The sequence below is a fragment of the Convolutriloba macropyga genome, chromosome 4, assembly GCF_964194025.1.
Source record: "Convolutriloba macropyga chromosome 4, txConMacr16.3, whole genome shotgun sequence".
Classification (NCBI taxonomy): Eukaryota; Metazoa; Xenacoelomorpha; order Acoela; family Convolutidae; genus Convolutriloba; species Convolutriloba macropyga.
This window is the reverse complement of record NC_134471.1, coordinates 6,115,072-6,142,600: the sequence shown is the minus strand read 5'-3', so window position 1 is coordinate 6,142,600 and position 27,529 is coordinate 6,115,072. Positions and strand designations below refer to the sequence as shown.

The 27,529-nt window shown below is 33.4% G+C and overlaps 1 protein-coding gene across 1 annotated transcript; it reads right to left on the bottom strand.

The window, feature by feature from the left end:
- Positions 1–14,766: 14,766 nt before the first annotated feature.
- On the bottom strand, positions 14,767–26,828 carry LOC142338230 (uncharacterized). The gene is made up of 2 exons (XM_075387891.1): positions 26,701–26,828; positions 14,767–15,088 (listed from the first exon to the last, which is right to left on the bottom strand). The coding sequence occupies exons 1-2, from the start codon at positions 26,806–26,808 to the stop codon at positions 14,798–14,800; spliced, it is 399 nt and encodes a 132-aa protein (XP_075244006.1). The 5' UTR covers positions 26,809–26,828; the 3' UTR covers positions 14,767–14,797.
- Between the last annotated feature and the right edge of the window lie 701 nt (positions 26,829–27,529).

Sequence of the window (27,529 nt, the reverse complement as noted above, 5' to 3'; positions counted from 1 at the left end):
CTTAGACGACCAGATGTGAATTGTCTTGTATCGAATGGTTACGGCGAGACCTACAAAGATTATCTTTGCCTGTTCAGAGCTATAGCTGTTCACTTGTACGGATCATCTGAGTTGGAAACGAATGCAGCAAATTTGTTTAGTGCTTTTTTTCATGAATCCGGACATGATGCAATCAATTTCAGGGGAGTATCAATCGATCATCTCGTGTTTGTTGAAAATGCGATAAAGCATAACATCTTTATATATGATATTGATATAGAATTAGGAGAATTCGTTGGAGAACTTGCAAGAAGAAGTGTTGAAATGTACGAAAAGAACATTAATTTACTGCGATACAACGACCATATATGGTACGTGGATGATATTAACACATTCTTTAAACGATTCCGTTGCCCCAGTTGCGATACATTAATAAACTACGTAAGTAATTTCAACCGTCATGTAAAATACTGCAAAGACAGAGTACAGCATATTTATCCAAAGAGTGTGTATGCTCTGCGAGAAACTTTGTTTGATAAACTCGATGCATTTGGAATTTCCTACAACGATGATCAAAAATTGTTCAAAAACTTGGCTATTTTTGACTTTGAATCTATCTGCGTTCCCACTGAAGAGTTAAAAGATACAAATACAACTACTTGGATTGGAAAACATGAGCCAATATCTGTCTCCATTTCCTCAAACTTGATTGAAGAACCTGTGTTTCTATGCGACAAAGACCCTAAGAACCTGATTGTTTCTTTTGTCGAAGCTCTTGAGGAGTTAGCTAACAAGAGTAAAACCGAAATGCAAACAAAATTTGCATCAATTCAAGAGAAAATCAATAGCCGAGTTAAAGCCATCTTTGAAAAATTGAACGAAAGTAAAGGTCGCACAAATCCTGCATTTGATTTCGAAGATGAGTGTATTGAGGAGGAGGAGGAAGCTGATATGGCTACTCAGTTCCTACAAATGCAGAAAAATCAACTTTTGGACTTGCAACAACACTTTGAGCGTTATATCAACACATTACCTGTATTTGGATTCAACAGTGGAAAGTACGATTTGAATCTCATCAAATCCTACCTTCTACCTTATCTCATTCATGAACGGGATATTCAACCTACAGTTATCAAAAAGGCAAATCATTTTGTTTCCTTCAAGTTCGGTGACGTGCAGTTCCTTGACATTCTGAATTTCCTTGGAGGAACTACATCTCTCGATTCATTCCTCAAAGCTTACAAGACAAGCGAGACTAAAGGTTTCTTCCCATATGAATGGTTCGATTCTCCAAATAAACTTGACGCACCTTTTCTATCCCCTATGAATGTTTCTTCAGTAAGCTGAAGAATCACAACCCTTTGGAGAAAGAATTCACTGACTTTACTAAATTGCTGATCAGTGGACTATCTCAACAAGAAGCTCTGAAAAAATTGAGACTGAAAGAAGTTCTCCCATCTGGAGTCGACAACTACAATTAATTGAAAGTGATTTGGGAGGAAGAGCAAATGTCTACATTTAGAGATTTTGTCAAGTGGTACAACAACAAGGATGTTGTCCCAACACTAGAAGCAATGCAAAAAATGATGGAATTTTATCACAACAAAGGAATCGATATGTTAAAACTTGGATGTACACTTCCCAATTTAACAAACATTTGTCTTCACCAGTCAACAAACCACAAATTTTTCCCATTTGTTGAAAGTGACAACGATTTACATGATAAAATACGCGAGGACATGACTGGTGGACGTTCTATTGTGTTCACAAGAAAGGCAGTAGTTGATCAAACCTTTATCAGGAATTCAGAAAATATTTGTAAATCTATCGTGGGTATTGATGCTAGTCAACTCTACCCCTTTTCAATGTGTCAAGAAATGCCAACAGGAATTTACACACGGTGGGAACTCGACACAAATTCTCAAAAATTCAAAGCTCGAACCAATAAATTTCGTAGATTTGAGAACATGGTCAAGTCTTATCTCCAATCACAACGCCCAGAATGCATAATTGAAAGCTATTATACGACCGGGAAACAGAAAAAGATTGACTGTTTTAGCGTGGACGGGTTTTGTGCTCATTGTGACACAGTATTCGAAGCTATGGGTTGTTATTTCCATTTTTGCCCATGTCAAGAAGCTCAAGCAAGCCTCTCGGAGGAGGAAATGCAGAGAGGAATCAGAAAAAGAGAACATGATGAACTGAGAAGAGATTATTTGAGAAACAAAGGATACAATATTGTTGAAGTCTGGGAGTGTAAATGGTGGGAACGTGTTAAAGAAGAGGAAAATGTTAGAAATCAAGTCAGGAAGAACTTTCCCTTCAAACTACCTGTGAAGCAAGAGTCTCTTTTAGCGAAAATAAGAGATGGGAAAATGTTTGGATATGTACAGTGCGATCTCGAAGTTCCAGACGGATTAAAGTACAAGTTCTCTAATTTCCCTCCTATTTTTAAGAACTTTATTGTCAGTCAAGCCGATATTGGAGAAAATATGAGAGAGTATGCAATTGAAAACAACCTACTCAAACAACCTCAACGAATGTTGATTTCGAGCTTCAAGTTGGAAAATGGGACAATCATCACACCTTTACTCAACTTTTATCTCAGTCTTGGTCTGAAATGTACAAAGATTTATAGATTTGTACAATACACACCCAAAAAATGCTTCAACATTTTTGTTCAGTCAGTGGTAGATGCTAGAAGATCGGGTGATGAAAATACTGACTCTGGCGTTGTGGCTGAGACAATGAAATTGTTGGGTAACAGCTCTTATGGGTATCAAATTATGGACAGAAGTAGACACACAGAGACCAAGTACCTGAATGATGAGAAGACGCACAAAGCAATCAATGGGAAAATGCTTAAGCGTCTGAACAGTGTGTCAAAAGAAATTTACGAAGTTGAGTTTGCAAAATCGAAAATTGAGCATCGAGAACCTATAATAGTTGGATTCCTCATACTCAAGTACGCTAAATTACGTATGTTGCAGCTCTACTCTAACTTCTTCGACAGATTTTGCGATGTGGATAAATTCGAAGAGTTAGAGATGGATACAGATTCTCGCTATTTAGCCCTAGCGCACGAGAACTTGTATGATTGTATTCGACCTGCTAAAAAGGAAGAATGGGAGACTTTGCGAGAAAAGGACTGTGATGATTCCTTCAGAGCAGATGCCTCACACAACTTTTTCCCTAGAACAGGTTGTTCTAAGCATAAGAAGTATGATAAACGGGAGCCAGGTCTTTTCAAGGAAGAATTCAGATGCACCGAAATGATTTGTCTCTGCAGTAAAACCTATTGTTGCTACGATGCTAAGTCGGACAAGTACAAATTCAGTAGCAAAGGCCTGAACAAAAGAACTCTGGAAGAGACTAGAGATGGCCAGGGGAAAAATATCGAGGAGTGATGGATGAAATTATCAACCTTACTTCGACAAATAGAGGTTTCAGAACAATAAATCATTGTGTTGCTACATATGAACAGACAAAGAAAGGGCTATCCTATTTCTATCCCAAGCGAGTAGTTGTAGCTGACGGTATCCATACCGAACCCCTCAATTTGTAGATCTTTTATAATAACTTTTATTCTTCTCTAATGTGTGATTTTTTTATCATTTTGTCTTTGTGAATTTTTATAATTATGCTTTGAACTTTATACCAATTTAATGTAAATGTTCGAGTGATTTTGTATTTTGATGTGCATAATTTATACTATGTCTGCTATTTATAACTTTTTCAATTCAATTTTTTTTTAAAAAAGCTGTCATTTTTAACCAATCAGAAGAGAGTATTTGGAAATTATTGAAAAAACGGCGTAAAAATGTACAAAAATCTCAACAATTTTTCAAAAAATACCCCTAATCTTAATATATGTCAGCGGATATAAATAATCTTAAAACATGTCAACCGCTATAACTAATCTTAATACATGTCGACCGCTATAACTAATCTTAATACATGTCGACCGCTATAACTAATCTTAATACATGTCGACCGCTATAACTAATCTTAATACATGTCGACCGCTATAACTATTCTTAATACATGTTGGCCGCTATGACTAATCTTAATACATGGTGGCTATACACAATCTTAATACATGCATATTCTATTCCTAATCTTAATACATTGAGATCCTATTCCTAATCTTAGTACATGCAGATTCTATTCCTAATCTTGATACATGCAGATTCTATTCCTAATCTTAATACATGCAGATTCTATTCCTAATCTTAATACATGCAACCTATACCCTATCTTAATACATTGAGACCGCTATACCTAATCTTAAAACATGCAAATCCTAAAAAGGGGGTGGGGACCCCATTTCTTGGAAAAAGCCGCTATAACCAATCTTAATACATGGGGTCCCCACCCCCCCGGGGACTATTACTCACTCTATTACTACTAATGTGATTCATGCAGAAGCTTATATCAGTCTTCTTTTATCTCAACTCTCAAGCCAGTAACTACATCATCACTACAAGGTTCGGTAATTTTTTCTACAAAAATCTTTCTGTTTTGCGTACTATACTCTTATTTGCTTGGGTTTCTTTTAAACATGTAAGAAACTTAACTAATATCAATTGCTTTCTTGTCAACACGAACAACAAAATCTCTGTTACACAGTTTTTCCAACTTTCCACACTTTCATGCAGACAAGTTTTATCCAGCTTTCTCTACTCTGTTTCTAATTCTTCTTCTGGTTTTGCTTTTATTCTGAATCATTTTTCAACAGAGTACTTTACACTCTGTCTTTCACTTGATTGTTAATGAATTCGCTGTCTTACAAAACAAAAATATCTAGAGTTATTGAATGCTCTTGTTTACTTCCAAATCTAAAGTATACCCTCAATTTTCTCAAAATACTTAGTCGAAAATGCGAATCTCTTATTCATGACAAAAGAATTTTTTGTCGTCTGTTCAATCTCCTTTTTTAAGAAATCGCCAAATTTTTACTACGGAACTCTCAATGGTTATCTGAAGTGAAGGTGTTAATGCCTATTGGAGCTTGTTCTTTCACTGAAAATCAACGACAACTGTTCAATAGCTATCACCAGCCACAAAAGCCCATTACCGATAGCTGTCCCTTTTCCATAGCATTGGAAAACGAATTTATTGTGATGAGTGCCTTTCACTACCCACCATATATGGGTAATCAACTCAGAATGTGTTTCAGGCAATATTTTTCACTTTTACCTGGGAAACAACTCTTCTCAAATAGGCTTGTAATCCTTCAGAAGCATGAACAGAATAACAACAAATGAGATCAACTCACTATAGGAAGATGATGCCGAGGGAAATTTTTCGAGTACAAATTCTGCAGCTGCTGAGAACAGCTCAGTCAGGAATTAAGTGGACGCAAGTTTGTCAGGTGAAAACAGTTCAAACCTAGATTTTGATACAAAACCTGTTTGTATATCAGTCCGCGTTAACCTGTTGGTTCAAAAATGTTGAGGGAATCCACAGAACTCTAGTGCATTCTAAACCACCAAAAACAATGACCGACCTTCTGAAAACCCGGTTTTGTTGGTGAGAGGAGTGTGGATGAGAGTAGTTCATTTGAAAAACCTATATATTCTCCATTCGGGACTGGTATTCGAAATCTCTCAGATTAGCAATAGAAAAGACTGGTTCCTTCCATTCTGTAATATAAAAAAACCAGTCATTTTCTTTCGTATTTTGCTTGCAAAAATGATATTAACTTTGGTTCTCCTGAGTTCTTCCACCGTAATATAGATGCAAAAATGACAAAATTCAGAAGTGAGAAATAAGATTGCGATGTTATAGAAAAAAGTGATAGCTTTCAGAACAACAGAAATGGATTCATATTCTTGTTTTGCTACAAAAATTCTGATTCAGGCAAATTGATATTTAACCCAAACCGATATAAACTGATTATTAACAAAAAATTCCAGTTGTTTTCTTTATCTTGATAAAAAAGATTTAGTACAAAAATTGATTTTGAAGAAAAAAACTGACAAACTTTATGTTTTAACAACTTGCTTTTTTAATGAATTTTAAATTTGATTTCTTTGATTTCTTGTATTTTTTCAAATAAATTAGATGCCGAAATCACACAACCTAAAAGAGATGCTTTTATTTGAAAAACTTTCAATACGAAATTCAAGACAAAGAAACAAGATTGCGATGTTAGAGAAAAAACTGACTTCTATCCAAACAACAAAAAATTGAATCTTCATTCTTGTTTATCAACAACATTCTTGATGGAAATAACTGACTCTTAATCTAATATGAACCTACTTTTGTAAAATAAAATCCAGTTGCTTTTTTTATTTTGATGAAAAAATTTGTTACAAATATTGATTTTGAGGAAAAAAACTGACAAAATTTATGTCTTAACAATTTGTTTTTTATATGAATTTTATATTTGCTTTCTTTATGCTTCCACAAAAAAATAGATTCAAAAATCACAAATTCTAAAAGAGATGCTTCTCAATCAAACAACTTTCAGGACGAAAATGAAGACAAAAAAACAAGATTGCGATGTTATAGAAAAAAACGATTTCTTTCGAAACAACAAAAATTGAGTCTTTATTCTTGTTTTTCATCATTACTCTTGATATAAGAAGTGATTTTTAACCTAATACAAACCGACTTTTTACAAAAAAATGCAGTTGTTTTTTAAAAAAAAACATTGATGAAAAAAATTGATTCAAACCTCGTTTTGGAGAAACTGATTCAAACTTTATATTAGCTAAAACTTTGGTTCTAAATTGATGTATGAATATTTTGCAGATAGGGAGTCAGATTTTATTCTTGATAATAAGAAAGACTATGTGAGTGGATTTCTCATGCTTTCTAGGATGAACATTTTAACTTTTGAGCTTTTTCATTTTCATGTGACATTCTTTTGAGTGATTGAAATGAGTTCATAAAAAAGTCAACAACATCCAACTGCTTGGTTTGTTAAAATAATAAAGCACTTCTTTGGTTAGTGGTAGTGACCGAGAGCCTGGTTAACTGAGTAAAAAGATTTCAAATCTCCTGCAACGGAACGAATTAATTCTTGCATAGTTGTTACCTGTCATCAGAATATCATTGAAAAGCGTAATTTAATTTTTGGATTTGACGACAATTCCATGTTAGAAAAATTTTTGTAATAACGGAAAAATATAAGAAAGATTTCACAATTTGTGAAGAAATCAACAAATAAGATTATCTGACTCAACTCCGAAATGATAAAAATAGTAAAACTCTTCACCAGAATTTTACAAGAGAGGCTATTGAAAAAAGCATTTTGAGCCCATCAAGTTCAACCAATAATCTATGTGAAAAAGATTTTTGTGATAATTTTACACAAGAATTAATAATTTACCTCACTTTAAATATCCTAATGTCATTCAAACCAGAAAATTTACTAAAACTCTTAATGAGAAAAGTACCCAAAAAAGATTAAAATTATTTTATCTCCATAGTATAAGGTCTTTTTTCAAGAAACATAATAAATACAGAACAAAAACAAATAAAACCAATGAAAATCATACTATGTTTATCTTAGATGATGCTGTCCTCTCAACAAAGTCTACAGCAAAGAATTTTTTCACACTAATGGGAACCTTAATTTTTCTTTGAAATAAACAAAAAAAACTAATACCAGCAGCTGCTCATCGTGTACACAAATCGAAAGAGTTGGAAAAGGAGGAAATCACTAACCTCCTTAGCTGCACTTTCTCTCCAGTTCTTGTGATTCAAACAATTCAAAACTTACAATTTTGAACATAGAAAGATAGGCTTTGTATGATTCACTCTGATTATCTGCTTCCAGAAATTTAGCATTTTTAAGACCTGCCAACTGTCGAGTGAAGGTAACATTATCGAATAACAATGGTGTTATTGTGGAGAGCACAGTATACAGTCAATTTTTTTGGTACAACAAATCGTCATTGTATTTTATTTCTTCCCTTGAGCACACATTTCAAACCAGCTCGTATTTTCAACCCTGTCTTGTAGCTTGACCAAGTTATCTTTAGAGCCGGGAAAATAATTTAAAAAAATTGAAAGAGGCGGCTTTAATCATGAGCATGAAAGTACTTATAGTGGTCCGAGAACTCTTTTCTTGAGATGAATCAAAGAACCAAATTTAATTTGGCGGCGCCTTTGACTTTTTGGAATACTTCTTCTAACTTTCCATGGTTTTGATTGAATCAATCTCGAATTGCTTCCACATCCTTAGAAAGGCGAAAAAAATTAAAAACTGTTTGCAGTAGATGTAAACTGTTCCTGTCAAAAATCTCAGAGTAAGTGAACTGGGAAATCTTCCTGAATCCATTGAAATATTCGGCTTTGTTGTATGATGTGTAGTAAGATGAATCCTTACTCTTCTTCGTAAAAAAAATAAAAAAAACGGGGCAAGATGTATTCCTACTGGGCAAGAGTTTCAAGGCCAACCATCAGCATCATAATTAGAGGAATTGGAATTCAAAGCTTTTCAATTGGAGAATTTCATTAAAAAAGACACTGTATAACTCGATTCAAAATAAACTTAGAAAAATATAAGTAAATTGCTGAGCAAGTCATTCTGACACTAACTGAAGACAAAAGCTGAAAGTTGGAGTGTAATTTTAAGGTATGCGGAAATGATTCAGCAGTAGCAGAACCTGAAATCAATTTCAGCACTTTGACATTTTTCATTATGTGCTGCCTTGCAATGCAGATAAGAAAAGTTAGGAGGCACTCAGTTTTTCATCGAGTAAATACAAACCCCAGAACGATTATCCAATACCAAAAAGTCCTTAACAGAACGATTAAAGGCATCATTTTTATTTAACAAGATAGAACAAACTCCAAATTGATAACATTTTCCCGCAAAATTAAATTTAAAATTCTTGAAAACTAGAGTTTTCCTTTTGTTCTTTTGCTCAAGATAGCCTTACAACCAGACTATTGAAATATAAGGCAAATGTTGTGTCAATTTTTCACAAATATCTTCAGAAAAGATATTTTCTGCCCATATATCTTCAGATTGGATAAAAATATTATAATCTATTTCAAAAAAACTTTCCTTTTTTAGGGTTAGCCAGTGTTCCATTCGAAACCCTTACTAATAGTGGCACAAAATGATGACATCATCACGCCGAACAAAAATATTTCTCACAGATTAACGACAAAAAAACCGTCAAAAAATCAATAGATCGAAACTATCCATTTCGCTTGAACAACAAAAATTTCCGTCAAAATCAGATAACACAATGCAGAAAACAAGAACGCTCTGGTTTACTCAAAGAAGTGATTTTTAACCTAATACAAACCGACTTTTTACAAAAAATTGCAGTTGTTTTTTTAAAAAAAACATTGATGAAAAAATTTGATTCAAACCTCGTTTTGGAGAAACTGATTCAAACTTTATATTAGCTAAAACTTTGGTTCTAAATTGATGTATAAATATTTTGCAGATAGGGAGTCAGATTTTATTCTTGGTAATAAGAAAGACTATGTGAGTGGATTTCTCATGCTTTCTAGGATGAACATTTTAACTTTTGAGCTTTTTCATTTTCATGTGACATTCTTTTGAGTGATTGAAATGAGTTCATAAAAAGTCAACAACACCCAACTGCTTGGTTTGTTAAAATAATAAAGCACTTCTTTGGTTAGTGGTAGTGACCGAGAGCCTGGTTAACTGAGTAAAAAGATTTCAAATCTCCTGCAACGGAACGAATTAATTCTTGCATAGTTGTTACCTGTCATCAGAATATCATTGAAAAGCATAATTTAATTTTTGGATTTGACGACAATTCCATGTTAGAAAAATTTTTGTATAAACGGAAAAATATAAGAAAGATTTCACAATTTGTGAAGAAATCAACAAATAAGATTATCTGACTCAACTCCAAAATGATAAAAAATAGTAAAACTCTTCACCAGAATTTTACAAGAGAGGCTATTGAAAAAAGCATTTTGAGCCCATCAAGTTCAGCCAATAATCTATGTGAAAAAGATTTTTGTGACAATTTTACACAAGAATTAATAATTTACCTCACTTTAAATATCCTAATGTCATTCAAACCAGAAAATTTACTAAAACTCTTAATGAGAAAAGTACCCAAAAAAGATTAAAATTATTTTATCTCCATAGTATAAGGTTTTTTTTCAAGAAACATAATAAATACAGAACAAAAACAAATAAAACCAATGAAAATCATACTATGTTTATCTTAGATGATGCTGTCCTCTCAACAAAGTCTACAGCAAAGAATTTTTTCACACTAATGGGAACCTTAATTTTTCTTTGAAATAAACAAAAAAAAACTAATACCAGCAGCTGCTCATCGTGTACACAAATCGAAAGAGTTGGAAAAAGAGGAAATCACTAACCTCCTTAGCTGCACTTTCTCTCCAGTTCTTGTGGTTCAAACAATTCAAAACTTACAATTTTGAACATAGAAAGATAGGCTTTGTATGATTCACTCTGATTATCTGCTTCCAGAAATTTAGCATTTTTAAGACCTGCCAACTGTCGAGTGAAGGTAACATTATCGAATAACAATGGTATTATTGTGGAGAGCACAGTATACAGTCAATTTTTTTGGTACAACAAATCGTCATTGTATTTTATTTTTTCCCTTGAGCACACATTTCAAACCAGCTCGTATTTTCAACCCTGTCTTGTAGCTTGACCAAGTTATCTTTAGAGCCGGGAAAATAATTTAAAAAAATTGAAAGAGGCGGCTTTAATCATGAGCATGAAAGTACTTACAGTGGTCCGAGAACTCTTTTCTTGAGATGAATCAAAGAACCAAATTTAATTTGGCGGCGCCTTTGACTTTTTGAAATACTTCTTCTTACTTTCCATGGTTTTGATTGAATCAATCTCGAATTGCTTCCACATCCTTAGAAAGGCGAAAAAAATTAAAAACTGTTTGCAGTAGATGTAAACTGTTCCTGTCAAAAATCTCAGAGTAAGTGAACTGGGAAATCTTCCTGAATCCATTGAAATATTCGGCTTTGTTGTATGATGTGTAGCAAGATGAATCCTTACTCTTCTTCGTTAAAAATTAAAAATAAATGGGACAAGATGTATTCCTACTGGGCAAGAGTTTCAAGGCCAACCATCAGCATCATAATTAGAGGAATTGGAATTCAAAGCTTTTCAATTGGAGAATTTCATTAAAAAAGACACTGTATAACTCGATTCAAAATAAACTTAGAAAATATAAGTAAATCGCTGAGCAAGTCATTCTGACACTAACTGAAGACAAAAGCTGAAAGCTGTTGTGTAATCTTAAGGTATGCGGAAATGACTCAGCAGTAGCAGAACCTGAAATCAAATTCAGCACTTTGACAATTTTCATTATGTGCTGCCTTGCAATGCAGATAAGAAAAGTTAGGAGGCACTCAATTTTTCATCGAGTAAATACAAACCCCAGAACGATTATCCAATACCAAAAAGTCCTTAACAGAACGATTAAAGGCATCATTTTTATTTAACAAGATAGAACAAACTCCAAATTGATAACATTTTCCCGCAAAATTAAATTTAAAATTCTTGAAAACTAGAGTTTTCCTTTTGTTCTTTTGTTCAAGATAGCCTTACAACCAGACTAATGAAATATAAGGCAAATGTTGTGTCAATTTTTCACAAATATCTTCAGAAAAGATATTTTCTGCCCATATATCTTCAGATTGGATAAAAATATTATAATCTATTTCAAAAAAACTTTCCTTTTTTAGGGTTAGCCAGTGTTCCATTCGAAACCCTTACTAATAGTGGGACAAAATGATGACGTCATCACGCCGAACAAAAATATTTCTCACAGATTAACGACAAAAAAACCGTCAAAAAATCAATAGATCGAAACTATCCATTTCGCTTGAACAACAAAAATTTCCGTTAAAATCAGATAACACAATGCAGAAAACAAGAACGCTCTGGTTTACTCAAATGAATGAAAAACTCCCCTACACAATAGGTGTTTGATAGTGTAAACAATGATTTTATTGTTAAGCAATAACTTAACAATAACATATTTCTTAGAGCATGAACTTTTAAAAAAACTTTCAACGAGAAAAGGAATGAAAATATATTACAATTACTTCATCTTCGCTTTGTGACTAAACAACTATATGATACAAAATTTTCTTACAAAAATAATTACTAAAAAATTTTAGAAGCAGTTAACGCTTAAGTTTCTTAATATAAGTTTTTGATTTCAAAAATAACATATTAAATACAGAGCAAAAACAATTATAACTTTTGAGAATCAAATTATGTTCATCTTAGATGATGTTGTGTGCATCACAAATTCAGTAGCGAAATTTTTTTTATAACATTGAGATCCTCATTTTTTCTTCGAAATGCCAAAAAACCTAAGGCTCTAATCAGCAGCTTTTAGTCGTTTAGACAAATTGAAAGGGTCGCAAATGGAGGAAATCATTAACAAGCTTAGCTGCACTTTTTTCCAGTACCTGATATTCATACAATTCAAAACCTACTGTTTGGAACATAGAAGTAAAGTCTTTGGAGTGTGATTCACTCTGATTATCAGGTACCAGAAAAATATCTTTTTAAGATCTGAAAACTTTTGAGAAGAAGTAGCTTTGTCATATGTATTTTTTGTGAAGAACACAGAATACAGTCAATTTTGTTGGTACCAAAAATTGCCAGATTTTTGAAATTTTTCGCTTGAGCACATACATCGACCAAGTTTATGTTTTCAACTCTGTCTTGTAGCTTGATCAAGTTCTCTTTGGTAATCAGGAAAACAAATTATCGAAAAAGCGGGTGTTCTCATAAGCATGAAAATGCTTATAGTGGTCCGAAACCACATTTCTTGAGATGAATCTAAGAGCCAAATTGAATTTGGCGGGGCAGTTGAGTTTTTGAAATACTTCTTTATTTTTTTTATTTTGGTTGAATCAATTTTGAAAATATTTCAATGTTCTCAAAATCGTGATAAAAAAGCAATAACTGTTTGCTGTAGCTGTGAAATATCCCTGTCAGAAAGCTCAGAGTCCTGAACTTTAGTGATTTCTTCAGTCGGTTTTTGATCATTTTCTTTATCATTTATCAATTGTTTATCACTAGGCGAGAGTTTCTTGGCTAACCATGTTGTGTTTAGCGATCAGATTTTGAATCCTAAGCTTTTCAATGGGAGTTTTTCAACAAAAGAAGACACTGTACGTTGATTGAAGATAAACGGAGTGAATCATCAGTACATGCAAGTAAATGCAAGCAGTACCGAGCAAGTGAAGCTGACAATAACAAAATAAAAAAAAATGAGGCAAGATGTTGTGTACTTGTAAGGTACACGAAAATGACTCAGCAATTCCCGATATGAAAGTAAAAAATTTTCTAATATGAGAACACTCGTCATATTGGAAAATTCCCGAAGCTTGAAACTATCCAATCAGATTACTCCAATTATCCATGCATATTTTTCAACCAATATTCATTTTAAAAACTCAGTTTTATCAAAGCTCAAAGGATTAATCGCATAATACTGTTCTTTACTTCAAATCTAGTTTGTATTGGAAAATAAAGCGGCTAAAAATAGCTACAAGCGTTTTTTGCGCATATTTTACCACTCATTTTTAAACTTGCTGCTTATTTTGATGCTTTTGTCATTTTTTTGTCCATTTTCTTTTATTCCTGTGACGGGCCATTTTTTGGTTTATGTGCTATGTTCATTTCACGTATGTTTTTTTCAGTATCTGCCATACTGTTTTTTCTTGATTTCTCAATTCATTAGGATAAAAGTCTCCTTCACCCTTTACGAAAACGTATGAATTATATATCACACCCATGAAGGCTTTCACTTTGGTGATTTTATTGTAATTAGTATTGGGAAACTGATATTGATGGAGATAATTATAAAAAACAATTCCATGTACCGCATACAAATAAGCAAAAACAAATTTTATTTTCAAGTTATTAGGTGAAAGTTTTGTGCTCAGGCTGCTATATTCCTGAGCTATATTCCTGAGCTATATTCCTGCTATATTCCTGTTGCTCTTTTCCCCGGTGTTTCTTGTTATCATGCGACGATAATTGTACCTGCAACTAAAATTTTGACTATGACTATGAATAATAAACAGTTGCTATCACAACAGAAATTGGACAAAAATTAACAACTAATACAAAAGTTTTCCTCCTTTCAGTTTTTTTTTGTGCTGATCTGTTATCCCCTCTCAGCGCAAGCTATGCGAACTCAGCTTCAATAGTCTGTGATTTGGGCTAATTTTGTTCTTCAAAACTACTCAAAAACACCTGTAGACAATGAGAATTACTCCGCATATGCTTGTAAATTTTGAAAAACTTGAAAATTTTTATTTCGATTTCTGAATCATCTTACTAATGTTGCTCAGTGCTTGGGAAAAGGCGTGACACATTTTATCCCCTGCATTCGGACTGGTTCATTAATGGAAAACGAAATAGAGATTGCACATGGACTTGAAATCAGTTAGATCCTGGCTTGCATTTGTTCAAAACATTTCAGACTTGAGAGTTTGTCCTGAAAGTAACTATATACATACGATTGAATTGAAAGTTGTAAAATACAATTATAGCTTCTATTTCAAGATAGCACAAGCTTCAATGGGACACATTCGAATTATTCACGATGAGTTGAAAAAATGTACACACGAATTCGTAACACATTGCGGATCTTATTCGTTTCTGCCCCCCCCCCCCTACCCCAGCTTATTATTCAACCCCCCCCCCCCCCAAAAAAAACGGTCGTTTTTACATATGAGTTTACTCTTTAATGGCACGTGCTCTGTAATGCGTTGGGGGGGGGGGGGGGGTGGGGGGTGTGCACAAACAGAAGAGACCCCACATGGCAAATTAGCACGTTCAAAGTTAAGTTTCGTCGTTTAGATCTGGAAATAAATGCTCGGCAAATTCATCCAAGTTTATCAAACTATCAAAATTGGCACAAATCCACTCCTGCTCAGCGCAAATGATGTTAAGTTTGAACCAATCAAAAGTCAGGAACCGTTCAACGTCTTCATATCGAAAAAAATAAAGAATTCCACTATCGTTTGGGGTTAATATGAAAGTGGCTCTGTGGGTTGTGATCTTTTTGAGAGGTCCGGGTCCGAATCCGACTGATGAGACAACATTTGCACACAAATGTCTGTAGTATTTACCCTAAAATCAAATTAAGACGGTCATTATGACTAAACCTCAAGTCACTGTCCACTCCCACAGCTGTTAAAAATAGGAACCTTTTCCAACGTCTCCTATTGTGCTTCCTCACCTCCCCTAAGTACGTTATAAACACCCAGTTACAGAGCACGTGTCACTACATAGTATTCAGGATCTTTTCCGTTTCTGCCCCCCCCCCCCCCAGTACGTAACGCGCCCCCCAGATACAGAGCACGTGCCATTACATAGTAAACCATTATGTAAAAATAAGACACGTGCGTCTGGGAGGGGGGGGGGGGGGTGCAAATAATATGCACCCACTAAGCTGGGGGGGGGCACAAACGGAAAAGATCCAATATTCATTATGTGAAAATATGGGGGGGACACTAACGGAAAAGATTCGGCAACTGATATAACGGAAAAGATTCCAATTTTCATTTTTAATTGAAATTTTGTATATATATATATATATATATATATATATATATATATATATATATATATATATATATATATATATATATATATATATATATAGATCAAAATTAGACTTTAAATGATTGAATAGTTTGCAAAGATTTAGAGCTAAACTTAATTAAACTTAATAAAACTTAAAGAAATTAACAATCTGAACGAACTTGACATAAGTTAGAATGAAATTTAGCTAAATTTTGGATGGTCAAACAAAAACGACTCTTGCTTGGTGATAAGATTAAGTTGTCAGAAAGAGAAAATCAGAGTATGTTTTGTGAAATAAAATCTCTTTTTACTGCAGCAAAAAAGATTTGGAGTTTTAAAAAAAACCCAATGGTAAATTGAGTATGGTCATAATATATTATTTCTGTGTTCACTGTAGGTAACGGCAGGAGTGATAAATTGTCTCTGAGGGAAAGATTTAATGGGCAATCTAATCAACGAAAACCAGACCGCAAAATAAATGAGAAGAAACCTAAATTGCGCTGAAAGGAACTTGTTAGCCATTTTAGGATTTCTCAAAGGAAAAAAAATTAGAAAAAAATTAGAAAAAATTAGAAAATTAGAAAAAAATGTTTGCAAACAATGTTTATGAACAGCAAGAATGGGAAAAAGTCAGGGTCGAAATTTTTTCGTCACTTTTTCTAATGGAGAAAGGGGAAAGGCATGCTGTTTGTGTTAATAGAAATTTTCCAAATAAACTTTCCTGGTAAAATTTTGCAAGGTTTTGAGTTTTATGTACAATAACTAATTGTAAGGGGTACCAGGACAATAATAATTAAAGCATGTTAAAAAAACATATATGACCAATTGAAATAAAAAACTGAATTGATTTTTTGTTTGTTTGTTATTATCGTAGCGCAGATTTCTATCAGTTTTAGGCAAGCGGTTATTGGGTGCATCCATAGAAGAAAAAACTAGATGCGGTTTTTGCTTGCCGGACAATTTTGCTAAAGTTCTTGGAGAAAATTGCAAAAAGTTGTCGGAACTCCTCTCTTAAAATTTTGCGAGTCGGGTTAAACATATCAGGTGAAATTTAGGCAAATGAAATCGTGCAGATGAAAACTATGCTAACTAAACATAACTTCACTAAATCTCAAAGTGAAGAAGAGCAATTTTGTCGAAAGAATGTAGCATTTTGAATTGGTACCCACTTTGCCTAGTATTGCGTGTAAATATCCAATTATGCAGTAAATTACGTGTCAGTGACTAGGTTAATTTGTATCTGGAAATCGGCTACTAACTTGAAGCGTAAAAAATGTAAAGATTGTTTGGGAGGAATTTAGCTGAAACACAATAATTGATTCAACGTACAGGCATCATCAAACTTTCATCAATCTTCGCAAAGTCGTACTACTTCACGCCGAATTGGCCTCAAAATTTACTTTGCCAATCTTTGGAAAATTGCAAAGTTACTGAGTTAAACAGTGAGTTTTTTCCGCTAATCAGAAGCTGTTTGATACCGTCTTTCAGAGCAAACGAAAGAAAACAAGCACTGAAGTGTATTTTGGTATTTTCATGAAAGAAACAACCATTTCAACTGAGTCATAGTGCTATTAAAAAAAATCATTCAATCTTTAAGATTTTAATTCTGTTATTCTCAAATTTCAAGGAAATACCGCCAACAAAAACTGAGACAAATATTATTCACGTCTTTTTTTATCACTGAGATGATAAGAAGATTTGTTAAAAATTGTTCTAAAAACAAATTTTGCTACCTCTCGAAAGGAAAATGTACCGACTGGATTAGTTGGACAATGATCCATAACAGAAAAAATAAATGCGTTTCAGAATGCATATACTTCAATTAGGATTGTGGAATAAGAAACATTGAAATATGAGTTTTGTTAGACCTTGAACTACCAAGCCAACTTGACCAGAACTCCGGTCTTTTTGTACAAATTTTTACAATTTAAACACTATGTTCTAAGTGAAATGAAACGTTATACTTAGGCAAAAGAAGAACAAGATCGAGCAGGCGAGAAAGAAAAACAGAAAGTTTGAGCGGAGCTGTGGGTTCTCATTGAGACAAATTTGTATTTGTACAGATAATATTTATGAAAGAACACAGTTGCGTAGCTGCAGTGAGTGAAAATAAAGAAGTTAATTAAAATTATTGGTTCGGAGTACAATATGTTTCTTGCCAGTAACACAGCCAATGCCAGAAAGAGAAAGTCAGAAGTCAACTGTATGGATAAACGATATTTTGTCGTTTTATTCGCTTCTTTTTGAATTCGAATACTGAGCAAGTCTTATTCGACCTTCTTTTTTCTCTGAAGCTGTTATATTACTGGATATTCTTTCAGATCTCGCAGTTATTGGGTATCCTATCAAACGACGATCACAAAATCTTTTGTTTTTGAATTCATCTCAAACATTTTTCGTTTTTTAAAGGCATCAAAAGAAGATATAAAATTCTTATTGGGTATTCTGCCTGCTTCATCACCGGTGAGATCATTCCAATCTTATCTCTACTCACTTTTTTTAAATTTCATTTTCAGGTCACAAATGAAAAATAAAAATGCTTTAGATTTTTTTAAAGTCTCAATTAGAGCAAATACGCGTTATCACCATGTTTTCAAAAAAAGTTCTAGAGAAATGCAACAAAGAAGAACTAATTGCAAAGCTTTTGGTGACCTTTGAAAAAAGACAAGAAAAAGACAATATCATAACAAAACTCGAAAAAGATCTTGTTAACTATGAAATGCAAAAACTAACTGTCGGACATCAAAAAGAAACTATTGATCGCATGGAAAAAGATATCGAATTTTTCAAAACAAAAATTTCTAAAGTTATTGATAATTTACTTTAGAGACAGGAGACGCCAAAAAGCAACAGTCGTGTTGATCCTCCACTGAAAATTTATCAACCAAAAATGGTACCCCGATTTGCCTAGCAATTAGTTATATCTGATAGCACTTTTCGGAAAGTAAATCAGCATGACATTTCGCAGCAGACTGCAATCCACTCATATTCATCTGCAACAATAAGAGACATTTCTAATGTGGTTGATTGCTATTCCCCTGGAGCCAAAACGGAAACATTAATTGTACATGTCGGTCATAATTCAAATGACAAATGTGTTTCTGGACAGGAGGCAGCGACTCAACTCAAAGAAACAGTCGACAAATGTATGCAAAAATTCAAACCTCATCGTGTTGCTATATTCAAAATTGGTCCGGTAGCTATGGAATGAAAACAAACAACGTGGAAATATCTAAGTGCAACATCTAGTTGATCATCTAGAAATGATAAGCCTGGAGCTTGATGATCCTTGGTCATGGATTGAAGTTTTGGAAAATGCGCTATCAATTGATGATATATGTTTTGATGGAGTGCATCCCAAAAATGGCGGTATAAAAAATCTGGTAGAAAACATACGTCACTATATAATAACACACAACCTACCGGCATCACAGAATACAGTCCAACCTCGGAAATTACATAGAAATTTGAACTTTGCTTGAGTTGAGTAACTTTTTTGACATGATATTTTTATCGTTTGTTTTAACTTTCTGTTTTTTTTGGGAAATGTGAAAGACCAGGTATACATTAAGCAACGTTACTTAACACAAGTAAATAAGAAATATGATAATTTAGAAAATGTGCTGATTTATTTCCAGAGAAAGCTGATTTTATTATTCATTGCGGCTGTTCGTTGTGTTTCACTTTTTCCTAACAGAAGTTTTTTGCTTCTTTGTGGTGACATAGAAAAAAATCCTGGACCCTTTGATTCTTCAAAACTTTCTACTTTGGATGATGCTATATTTGGCGCTCAAAATGGCATTAAATTTCTACTTTTCAACGCTCGCAGCATACAAAATAAGTATCAAGATAAATCAAACTTGCTCCAGCAGCTGGATTCGGAAACTTTTGTTATAGTAACTGAAACTTGGATGAGCGAAGAACAAAGCTTGAATATAAACCTCAGCGCTGAGCACAATTTTTTGCATAAAAATTGGTCACATAAAACAGGAGCAGCTAAGGGTGGGGGCGTAGGAATATGGATTCCTAAGAATATAAATTTTAAACGCAGAAGAGAATTTGAGTTAGCTGATCCGAAATTTTTTGAAACGTTGTGGCTGGAACTAGGCAATCCATTAACGGAAAAATGTCTTATTAACATCAAAGTATTGTCCACATCAAAGCCTGGGTGACCTCTTTTTAGACGAATTAAGTGCAGAGGTTTCTAATGCGTTCTCAGCTACAGATAATATTCTCTTATTTGGTGACTATAACCTTGATATGTTGAGTTTAAATGGGAAAAGAATCCTTCAGAATTTTGCGCTGGGACTAGGATTACAGTTATCTAACATTGATATTCCTACACGCATAAGCAACAATGAAAGAAGTTTGATAGGTTACTCTTTCTCTACTAAGGAGCACATTACTAGTTGGAAAGTCTGCTTGCCTCCTTTCGATATTGATCATAATGTAATTTTTTTTCAGAGCAAGTTTTTTTTGTTAGAAGAAAAACAAAGTTATTTTATTAAACGAGATACAAAAAATTTTGTCGATGAAAAATTTAATAGAGATCTGGCTCTTTCAGATTGGAGAACAGTTTATCAACAAAGAAACTGCGTTGAAATGTTTGCATAGTTAAGCTGAATTTTTCTGACAATACTTGTGAAAAACGCACAAACAGAGAAGAAAGTAGTTTCTAATATAAAAAAGACTACTCCAGAAAAACCTTGGGTGACAAAAAAAATTCAACATTTGGTTGCCGCGAAACATCGTTACTTCAATGACTACAAATTGACCCAAAGTGCTGAATCATTTGTGTCATTTAAAAAGTATCGCCACCTTGTAAATCGAATGTTAAAAGAAGCACGAAATCAATTTTCAGAGGTTTTTTTTAAGAAAATTGAAACCTCAAAAGAAAAATGGAAATAAATTCAGAAAAATATTGGAAAGAAAAACAACAGTCCAAACATCACTGAAATTTATGAGAATGGCAGAAAAACGAAAGACAAAAAATCAATATGTAACTCTTTTAGCAGAGTTTTCAGCGAGATGGGCATCTACAGAGGGCACATTGTTCCATTGAACGACAAAAAACAAGAGCGAAAATTTCAAGAGTTTAACTTTAGACCTTTTACTTTGAGGGAAATCAATAAAATTATTGACAATCTAGACAACAACAAAGCACCAAGGCCGGGATACATCAATGCTTGGGCATTGAAATTCGGAAAATATGCTCTTGGGACCCATATTTAGATTATATTTAACGATTGCATTCAAGAGACAGTTTTTCCAACAATTCTTAAGGATGCGCACATCACACCAATTTTCAAGAAAGGAGATTTTTCTGTTTTAACTAATTGTCGTCCAATTTCTGTAACACCAACTTTCGCAAAAATTTCGAAAGGCTTTTACTTAATAAATTAGTAGACTATCTTGAAAAATTTGCGCTCTTGAACAAAAAAAAACAATTCGGTTTCCATTCTCGAAAGTCGTCTACTGATGCTGTGCTTTATTTTATTGAAAAAATAATAGAAAATATGGAAGATAACAACGACACAGGTGCTGTGTTCTTAGATTTTGCAAAAGCTTTCAATTCAATTTCACATGAGATCTTTCTCAAGAAAGCTGAAAATTTCAACCTCTCTCAATCAACAATTTTACTTCTCAAATCTTTTCTTGAAAATCGAACACAATGCGTAAAACTGGGCATTGACACAATGCGTAAACTGGGCTAGTATTATATGCAAATTTGAACGTAATGAAAATATTCCCCAAAATATTGAAAAAATATTAGAACAAACAGACAAATACCCGACAGAGAATCAACTCACTTTAAATGCCGATAAAACAGAGATGTTATTCTTCACAAATCGTACTAATTCGGATCTAATTCAAATCATACTAAAATTCAAATCATACCAATTCGGATCGGAGTTTTCTTTTAAAAGAAAAGTTATCAAACCAGCTCATGCATGTCATTATCTGGGAGTACAAATTGATTCAAACCTAACTTCTGAAAATCACTTGAACTCAGTTTTAAGCAAAATGGCTGATGCAATTCGTTCTTTGTATCTGGTAAGAAATCAATTACCTCTGAAAGTAAGAAATGATGTTTTCAAGTCAGTTGTACTCTCTCATCTTTCTTTCAGTGGAGTATTCCTTCAAACTATTACAGTGAAAAACTTAATTCGCATAATTAGGCAAATTAACTGGGGAATAAAAGTTTGTTATTTTCGTCAAAAGTTTGACCACTCCATTGATCTTCTCATTAAGGATCGTATCCTGCCAGCCGAATCGTTTATCTCAAAAAGTTAGCCTAATGAAGCTACAAACAGACATAAGACAATGGGAAACATCCGAAAATTTTAAAATGTTTTTTAGTCGCCATAACGCTAGACAGAACAGGAGAACAAATCAAATTATTATAAAAAAGAAAACGAAAACGAAGTGGAGTAACAAATCCTTAATCTTGAAAAGCGTTCAATAATGGAACAAATTGCCCTCTTCAATAAGAACTTTTAACAGTAAAACTTGCTTTAAAAAAGTTTTAACCGAGATTTTGCTCGATCAAACAAGAAAGTACCCGTTAATAGACAAATAGTAGCCTTCAAAACCTATTTTTACCTATGAAAACGAACAACCACAATTTGAAGATTATTATATTAATAACAATGCTGATTATTTTGTTTAACATATTAGGGCATGTAGATGTTTAACCTTAGGTTTATAGTCTGACTAATTTACATGTTTCAAAAAAATGGACGGAAAAAGTTTATTAGAGTCATGTGGTTTGCAAAGTTAATTGACGGAAAATGGGAAAATTAATAGTAGATCAATTGAATTGGTTTACTTCGTTTGTGTGAACAAACAAGATAAAAAATTACCCTTGAATTGTTTAAGTTATTCAGTAATATATTTCTGACTATAATTTCACTCGTTGCTGGAATTAAAATTTTGAGTAGTACTTGAAAAAATCCTTTGTACAAATCTTTTCTGCAAGAAAATCTTTGACTGGAGTTAATGCAGTGCGTGTGGAGAAGTCTGAAAATCAAGCAAGCAGTTCAAAGTAAACTGACAATCTGTCAAATTTGGAGACTATTTTTAATGCCAACATCGTAGAAATCATTGAACTAAGCATTGCTGCAGAATGGGATATTGTTAAGCGTTATACGCATTTGCACAACTGAGAAGTGACGCACCCAGGGAAGCCGATAGTTGTAAGGAGGAAAACACAATTTTCAGGGACCACGATTTTAGCGATGACGACAGCTACTTCGATAGGGACGATGAAGATTATTTTGATTCTTCGAACGGTGACGTGTTTGTCTCAAGCAAGGCTGAAGTGGTTGTTTCGGCCACGACAGCTAAAAGATATGGTCCCTGAAAATTTGGTTTTAAATTATCACCTCCAGAAATAACTCAGTAATGGGTTTTAGTGTATTGATACTTTGCTACAATGTATCACTTCATTTGAGCCAATTATCAAGAAGATTTAAAGATGAAAACAAACAGGAGTACTCTGTAAATTTTCAGGCAAGAAGAAGCGTTACCAAGTGACCAGAAGTTATGAAGATACGCCTACAAGGACAGAGGCTACTGAATCACAGCAGAGAGCAAAGAGGGAAGTACAACTAATTCGGAGAATTCGGTCAAAATATTTCTTTCAGATATATGGAAATAGACAGCAGTTGTTGGAAAAGACAATTAGGAGACCAAAACCTCAATTAATCCTGAAACTCTGGAAATTATTTGCAATATAGCACAAACACTTACTCCGATTTTTGCAGCTCTTGTCAACAGCTAGCATCAAAAAATTTCAAATCAACTGAATTGATGGGGAATCAGACATCCAACGCTGATGAAGCGGTTGTTATTGAACAAATTGTGTATAAAATTTTCTTGACGTGTTTCAAATGTTACCCGTGCTTAGTTGCATTACGATGCAGAGGTATACCCCAAAATTTCCGCCTTAGTAAAATTGGCTCGAAAATTAGATACATACAATGAACGAAATTAGGAGACATCCTTTGTATCTTACTTTTCGCAAAAGGGGTTCCGGCAATTTTGCGAAATAAAAGAACATTCGGTGCAAAAAGTAGGTAAAAAATCTTGTAGCATGTTTCCATTAAATAAGTAGTAATTAAGTTAGGCTTAATTGCGGATTATATGCGAAATCGAGCTACCTTGCGTGCGAAAAATCGATACATAAATGGAGCGGAAGCGTGATACAACTCGCGCAAAAAATAGGTTATTAAGTTTGTACTTGTATTTCGCGGCTAAAATTAGGACACTTTTGCGAACACGGGATACGATATTCCCTTCCATTTTGCCGGTTTCTTCTAAAGTAGCTATTTTCCGCAATATTGTTCCACTTTCAATGTATTAACATAGTAAAAACGAACACGAGATACACGCATCGGGCGTATCTACCCGTGACGATTTGGGTATACCTCTGCATCGTAATGTGAGATGAAACTGGGAGAAGGAAATATCCAGAACGGAAACGTTTGCTGACCGATAGAAACTAATAGTAGAGCCATGTTTGAATATTGGTGATGCAAACTGGCCATCGCAATCAGATTACGCGGAAAATATTTTGTGAACTCGAAATCTCAATTCTTACTTTACCACTCGAAATATAGAGACGTGAGTTTTTCCTATGTTGGATGTATTTCATTTCTGCAGAAATGAGAGATTATACGGAGAACGAAAGAGGAGCCACTGTTTGTGGACCAGAAAAAAGGTTCTACAGATGAGCAAGCTTTTTCTAGAAACACATTCAGGTCAATAGAAGCCGCATAAGTAGGACAATAGCAAATTTTGCCGGTAAATTTTTATCACCTTTAAAGCAAAATCATTTGCAAGTGACACGTCCAAAGAACACAGAAAACAATTGTTGAGATCATTTTTGAGAAAACAAACTTGCGTTGTAGGTTCTGAGCTCTCAGTCGCTGTAAATTTATGAACGAAAGCAGCACTCAATTTTTGAGGTCATTGACTAGGAACGATGGTTGCTCTAAATTGAATCGTTCGGAGTGTCAGTGTTCGTGGAGAGTGTGTCAAAAATGGGAAAAACTTCAAGGAATGAGATTGAAGGTGGACATTTCATCAGGAAGGGAAAAAAGAAACACAATTTTGCTACTTTTGTACTAAATTTTTCTGTTGTGAGAATTAGTAAAGTCTAATTTATGAAGAGTATTGTAGTGAAGATTGTAAAGATACTTTTATTGTCTTTTAATTAGAAGCTAGTAACTGAATCAATTATCTAAAAAAGTGATCGGACTCTATAGGAATGTTCAAAAGACAAAAGCAGTCAAATTACATATCGTAGGAATGGAAGTAAGGAATTTAATAAATTCTTGGTAACTGCTCTGTGCGGTGCAGTAACTTTAATTCCCGCTTTAAAAGCAGCTCCTATTAATGGGTTCAAGTCAACGTAGGCTGTTTAATGATAAATTGTTTAAAAGAATAGCACCATTCCATAAAAATGTAATAGTGCGTGTTGAAAAGAAGGAACTTTCTTTGTTTCTTTGGGAGAATAAAAGTATAGCAGGGCGGCTTGTAGATTTGACTTTTAACGTGAAATTGGAACGCTCAGGTTATGAACACTTTTATTGAAACTTTTAAGATTTTCCTTAGTTTGCAGCTAAGTTTTGGTTAATCTTAAAGTAAACAGCTACTATAGAATTGAGAGTTGTAGGTTGGAGTAATTTCTAGTTAATGTTTGAAACAGTTCAAAACAATTTTTTCTTTGCAAGGTGATTAAGATGTCAGAAAAAGAATGATTAAATGCATAGGATTTTGTATGCAATGAAACCACTTTGACTACAGCAACAAAGAACCGGAAGAATTTGCGAAATCGAGTCGTTTTTATTCAAAATTACTCTTAAAAGTGAATTTTAAAGGTGAAAACGTTGTGAAAATTTAACTTAGAACTCCTGGTAATTAAAAGCATCCTTAGAGGGTTCTTCAATTAACGAAATATGAACTGCAAAAGAAAAAAAGCGCCTTTAAAAAGTAGTTGGTCATTTTTGAATTTTTCGAAAGAATTAGAAAAATTTATACCTGCAACTAATGTTTACCAACAAGAAATAATATAAAACAATGTCAGCTGGATAAAGATATTAATAGAAAATCTTTAATGCGTGAATTGGCCAAGCGGGATGTATGTTAAAAAAGAATATTTTGCAAGTTTTGGAGTTTTTATTGTATATCCACCAAAGACCATGTAGATCAAACGCTGCACCTATACGTTAGGTCAAAATGCTTTAATTGAAAAAACACACTTCTATGGATGAGACAAATCTCAAAATGAACTTTTTACAAATATATTGTTATAGTTGTTGACACTTCGGCCTCTTTTCTCAAAGTAATATGAAATAAATGATCTTAAGAATAGTAGAAGCGTTTTTCAGTTTCTTTTCATTTATAGTCAACTTATTCTTCTGCATTGATTTGGTTAAATTATTAAGATTTGTTATTTTGCGTTAGTGGAACTGAGTGATAAATTTTGTCTGCGTCTTCCATTTTACGCAAACACTTTCACCATGAAGTATAATTAATCATAACGTGGAAAAACGTCTTATATTTAGTAACTAGTTTTCTCGGATAAATCTAACACAATTCCACAAATCTGACCTTGTAAAAACGATTTTGAATGTTGCTTTTTGTTTTCAAAACAGACAATATACAAACTAATAAAATGCGCGTAAAGGTGTAAAGTAAGATATTTTTTTATCAGTACGGCATTTTTTAGTATGACAGTAAAATCAATTAGGTCCTAAATTAGTTTATTTTTGAAAAACAAACAGAAACAATGGATATAAGTCCCGATACTAAAGAAAACACATATTTTGCTTTTTACGTACTCGTTGAAAACATACAGAGAATGACTTAAGTGCGGTTTTTGTTGAACCCAGCTGATAAACTGCTAAAATTTTGTAATTTTTTTAACTACACAAAGAAATTGAAGCTTTGTATGTTACGAACTAAGTATGTGGAAACATTCTGTGCCACGCAGGGATCAAATGAGCCTTCTTTTATAAAGCACAAACTAATATCAAACTGAAAATGTACAAAGATAGGCAAGGCAACAAAGTATCTCAGAAAGAGCAACAAGCACATTTTAAAAGTTTTGAGAAATTTGTTTCAATTGAAGTTCTTTAGTGAAAACTAACCCTAATTAAATTAACACTGACTCCGTTGGAGGAAAAGTTGAGAAGCTTTGACACGTAAATCCAAGGAGAGAGTCCTTTCTTCTGTCCATATTTCCTGTAAGTGCTCATCTGGTCAGAACAGCAGCTCCTATTCATGTTCTCCCCATCTGAGCATCACAAACACAAATATCAAATACATACATACATACATACATACATACATACATACATACATAAATACATACATACATACATACATACATACATACATACATACATACATACATACATACATACATACATACATACATACACACATGCATACATACATACATACATACATACATACATACACACTTACATACATACATACATACATACATACATACATACATACATACATACATACATACATACATACACACTTACATACATACATACATACATACATACATACATACATACATACATACATACATACATACATACATAAATACATACATACATACATACATACATACATACATACATACATACATACATACATACATACATACATACATACATACATACATACATACATACATACATACATACATACATACATACATACATACATACATACATACATACATACATACATACATACATACATACATACATACATACATACATACATACATACATACATACATACATACATACATACATACATACATACATACATACATACATCTACATACATACATTATACATACATACATACATACATACATACATACATACACACTTACATACATACATACATACATACATACATACATACATACATACATACATACATACATAA

Bases quoted from the DNA above. Each gene is read 5' to 3' on its own strand.
- LOC142338230 (XM_075387891.1), bottom strand. From the start codon at position 26,808: ATGAGCACTTACAGGAAATATGGACAGAAGAAAGGACTCTCTCCTTGG. The intron at 15,089-26,700 runs GTTAGTTTTCAC...ATTTGATTTTAG, and splicing joins TCAGTGTTAATTTAATTAGG to GGTAAATACTACAGACATTT.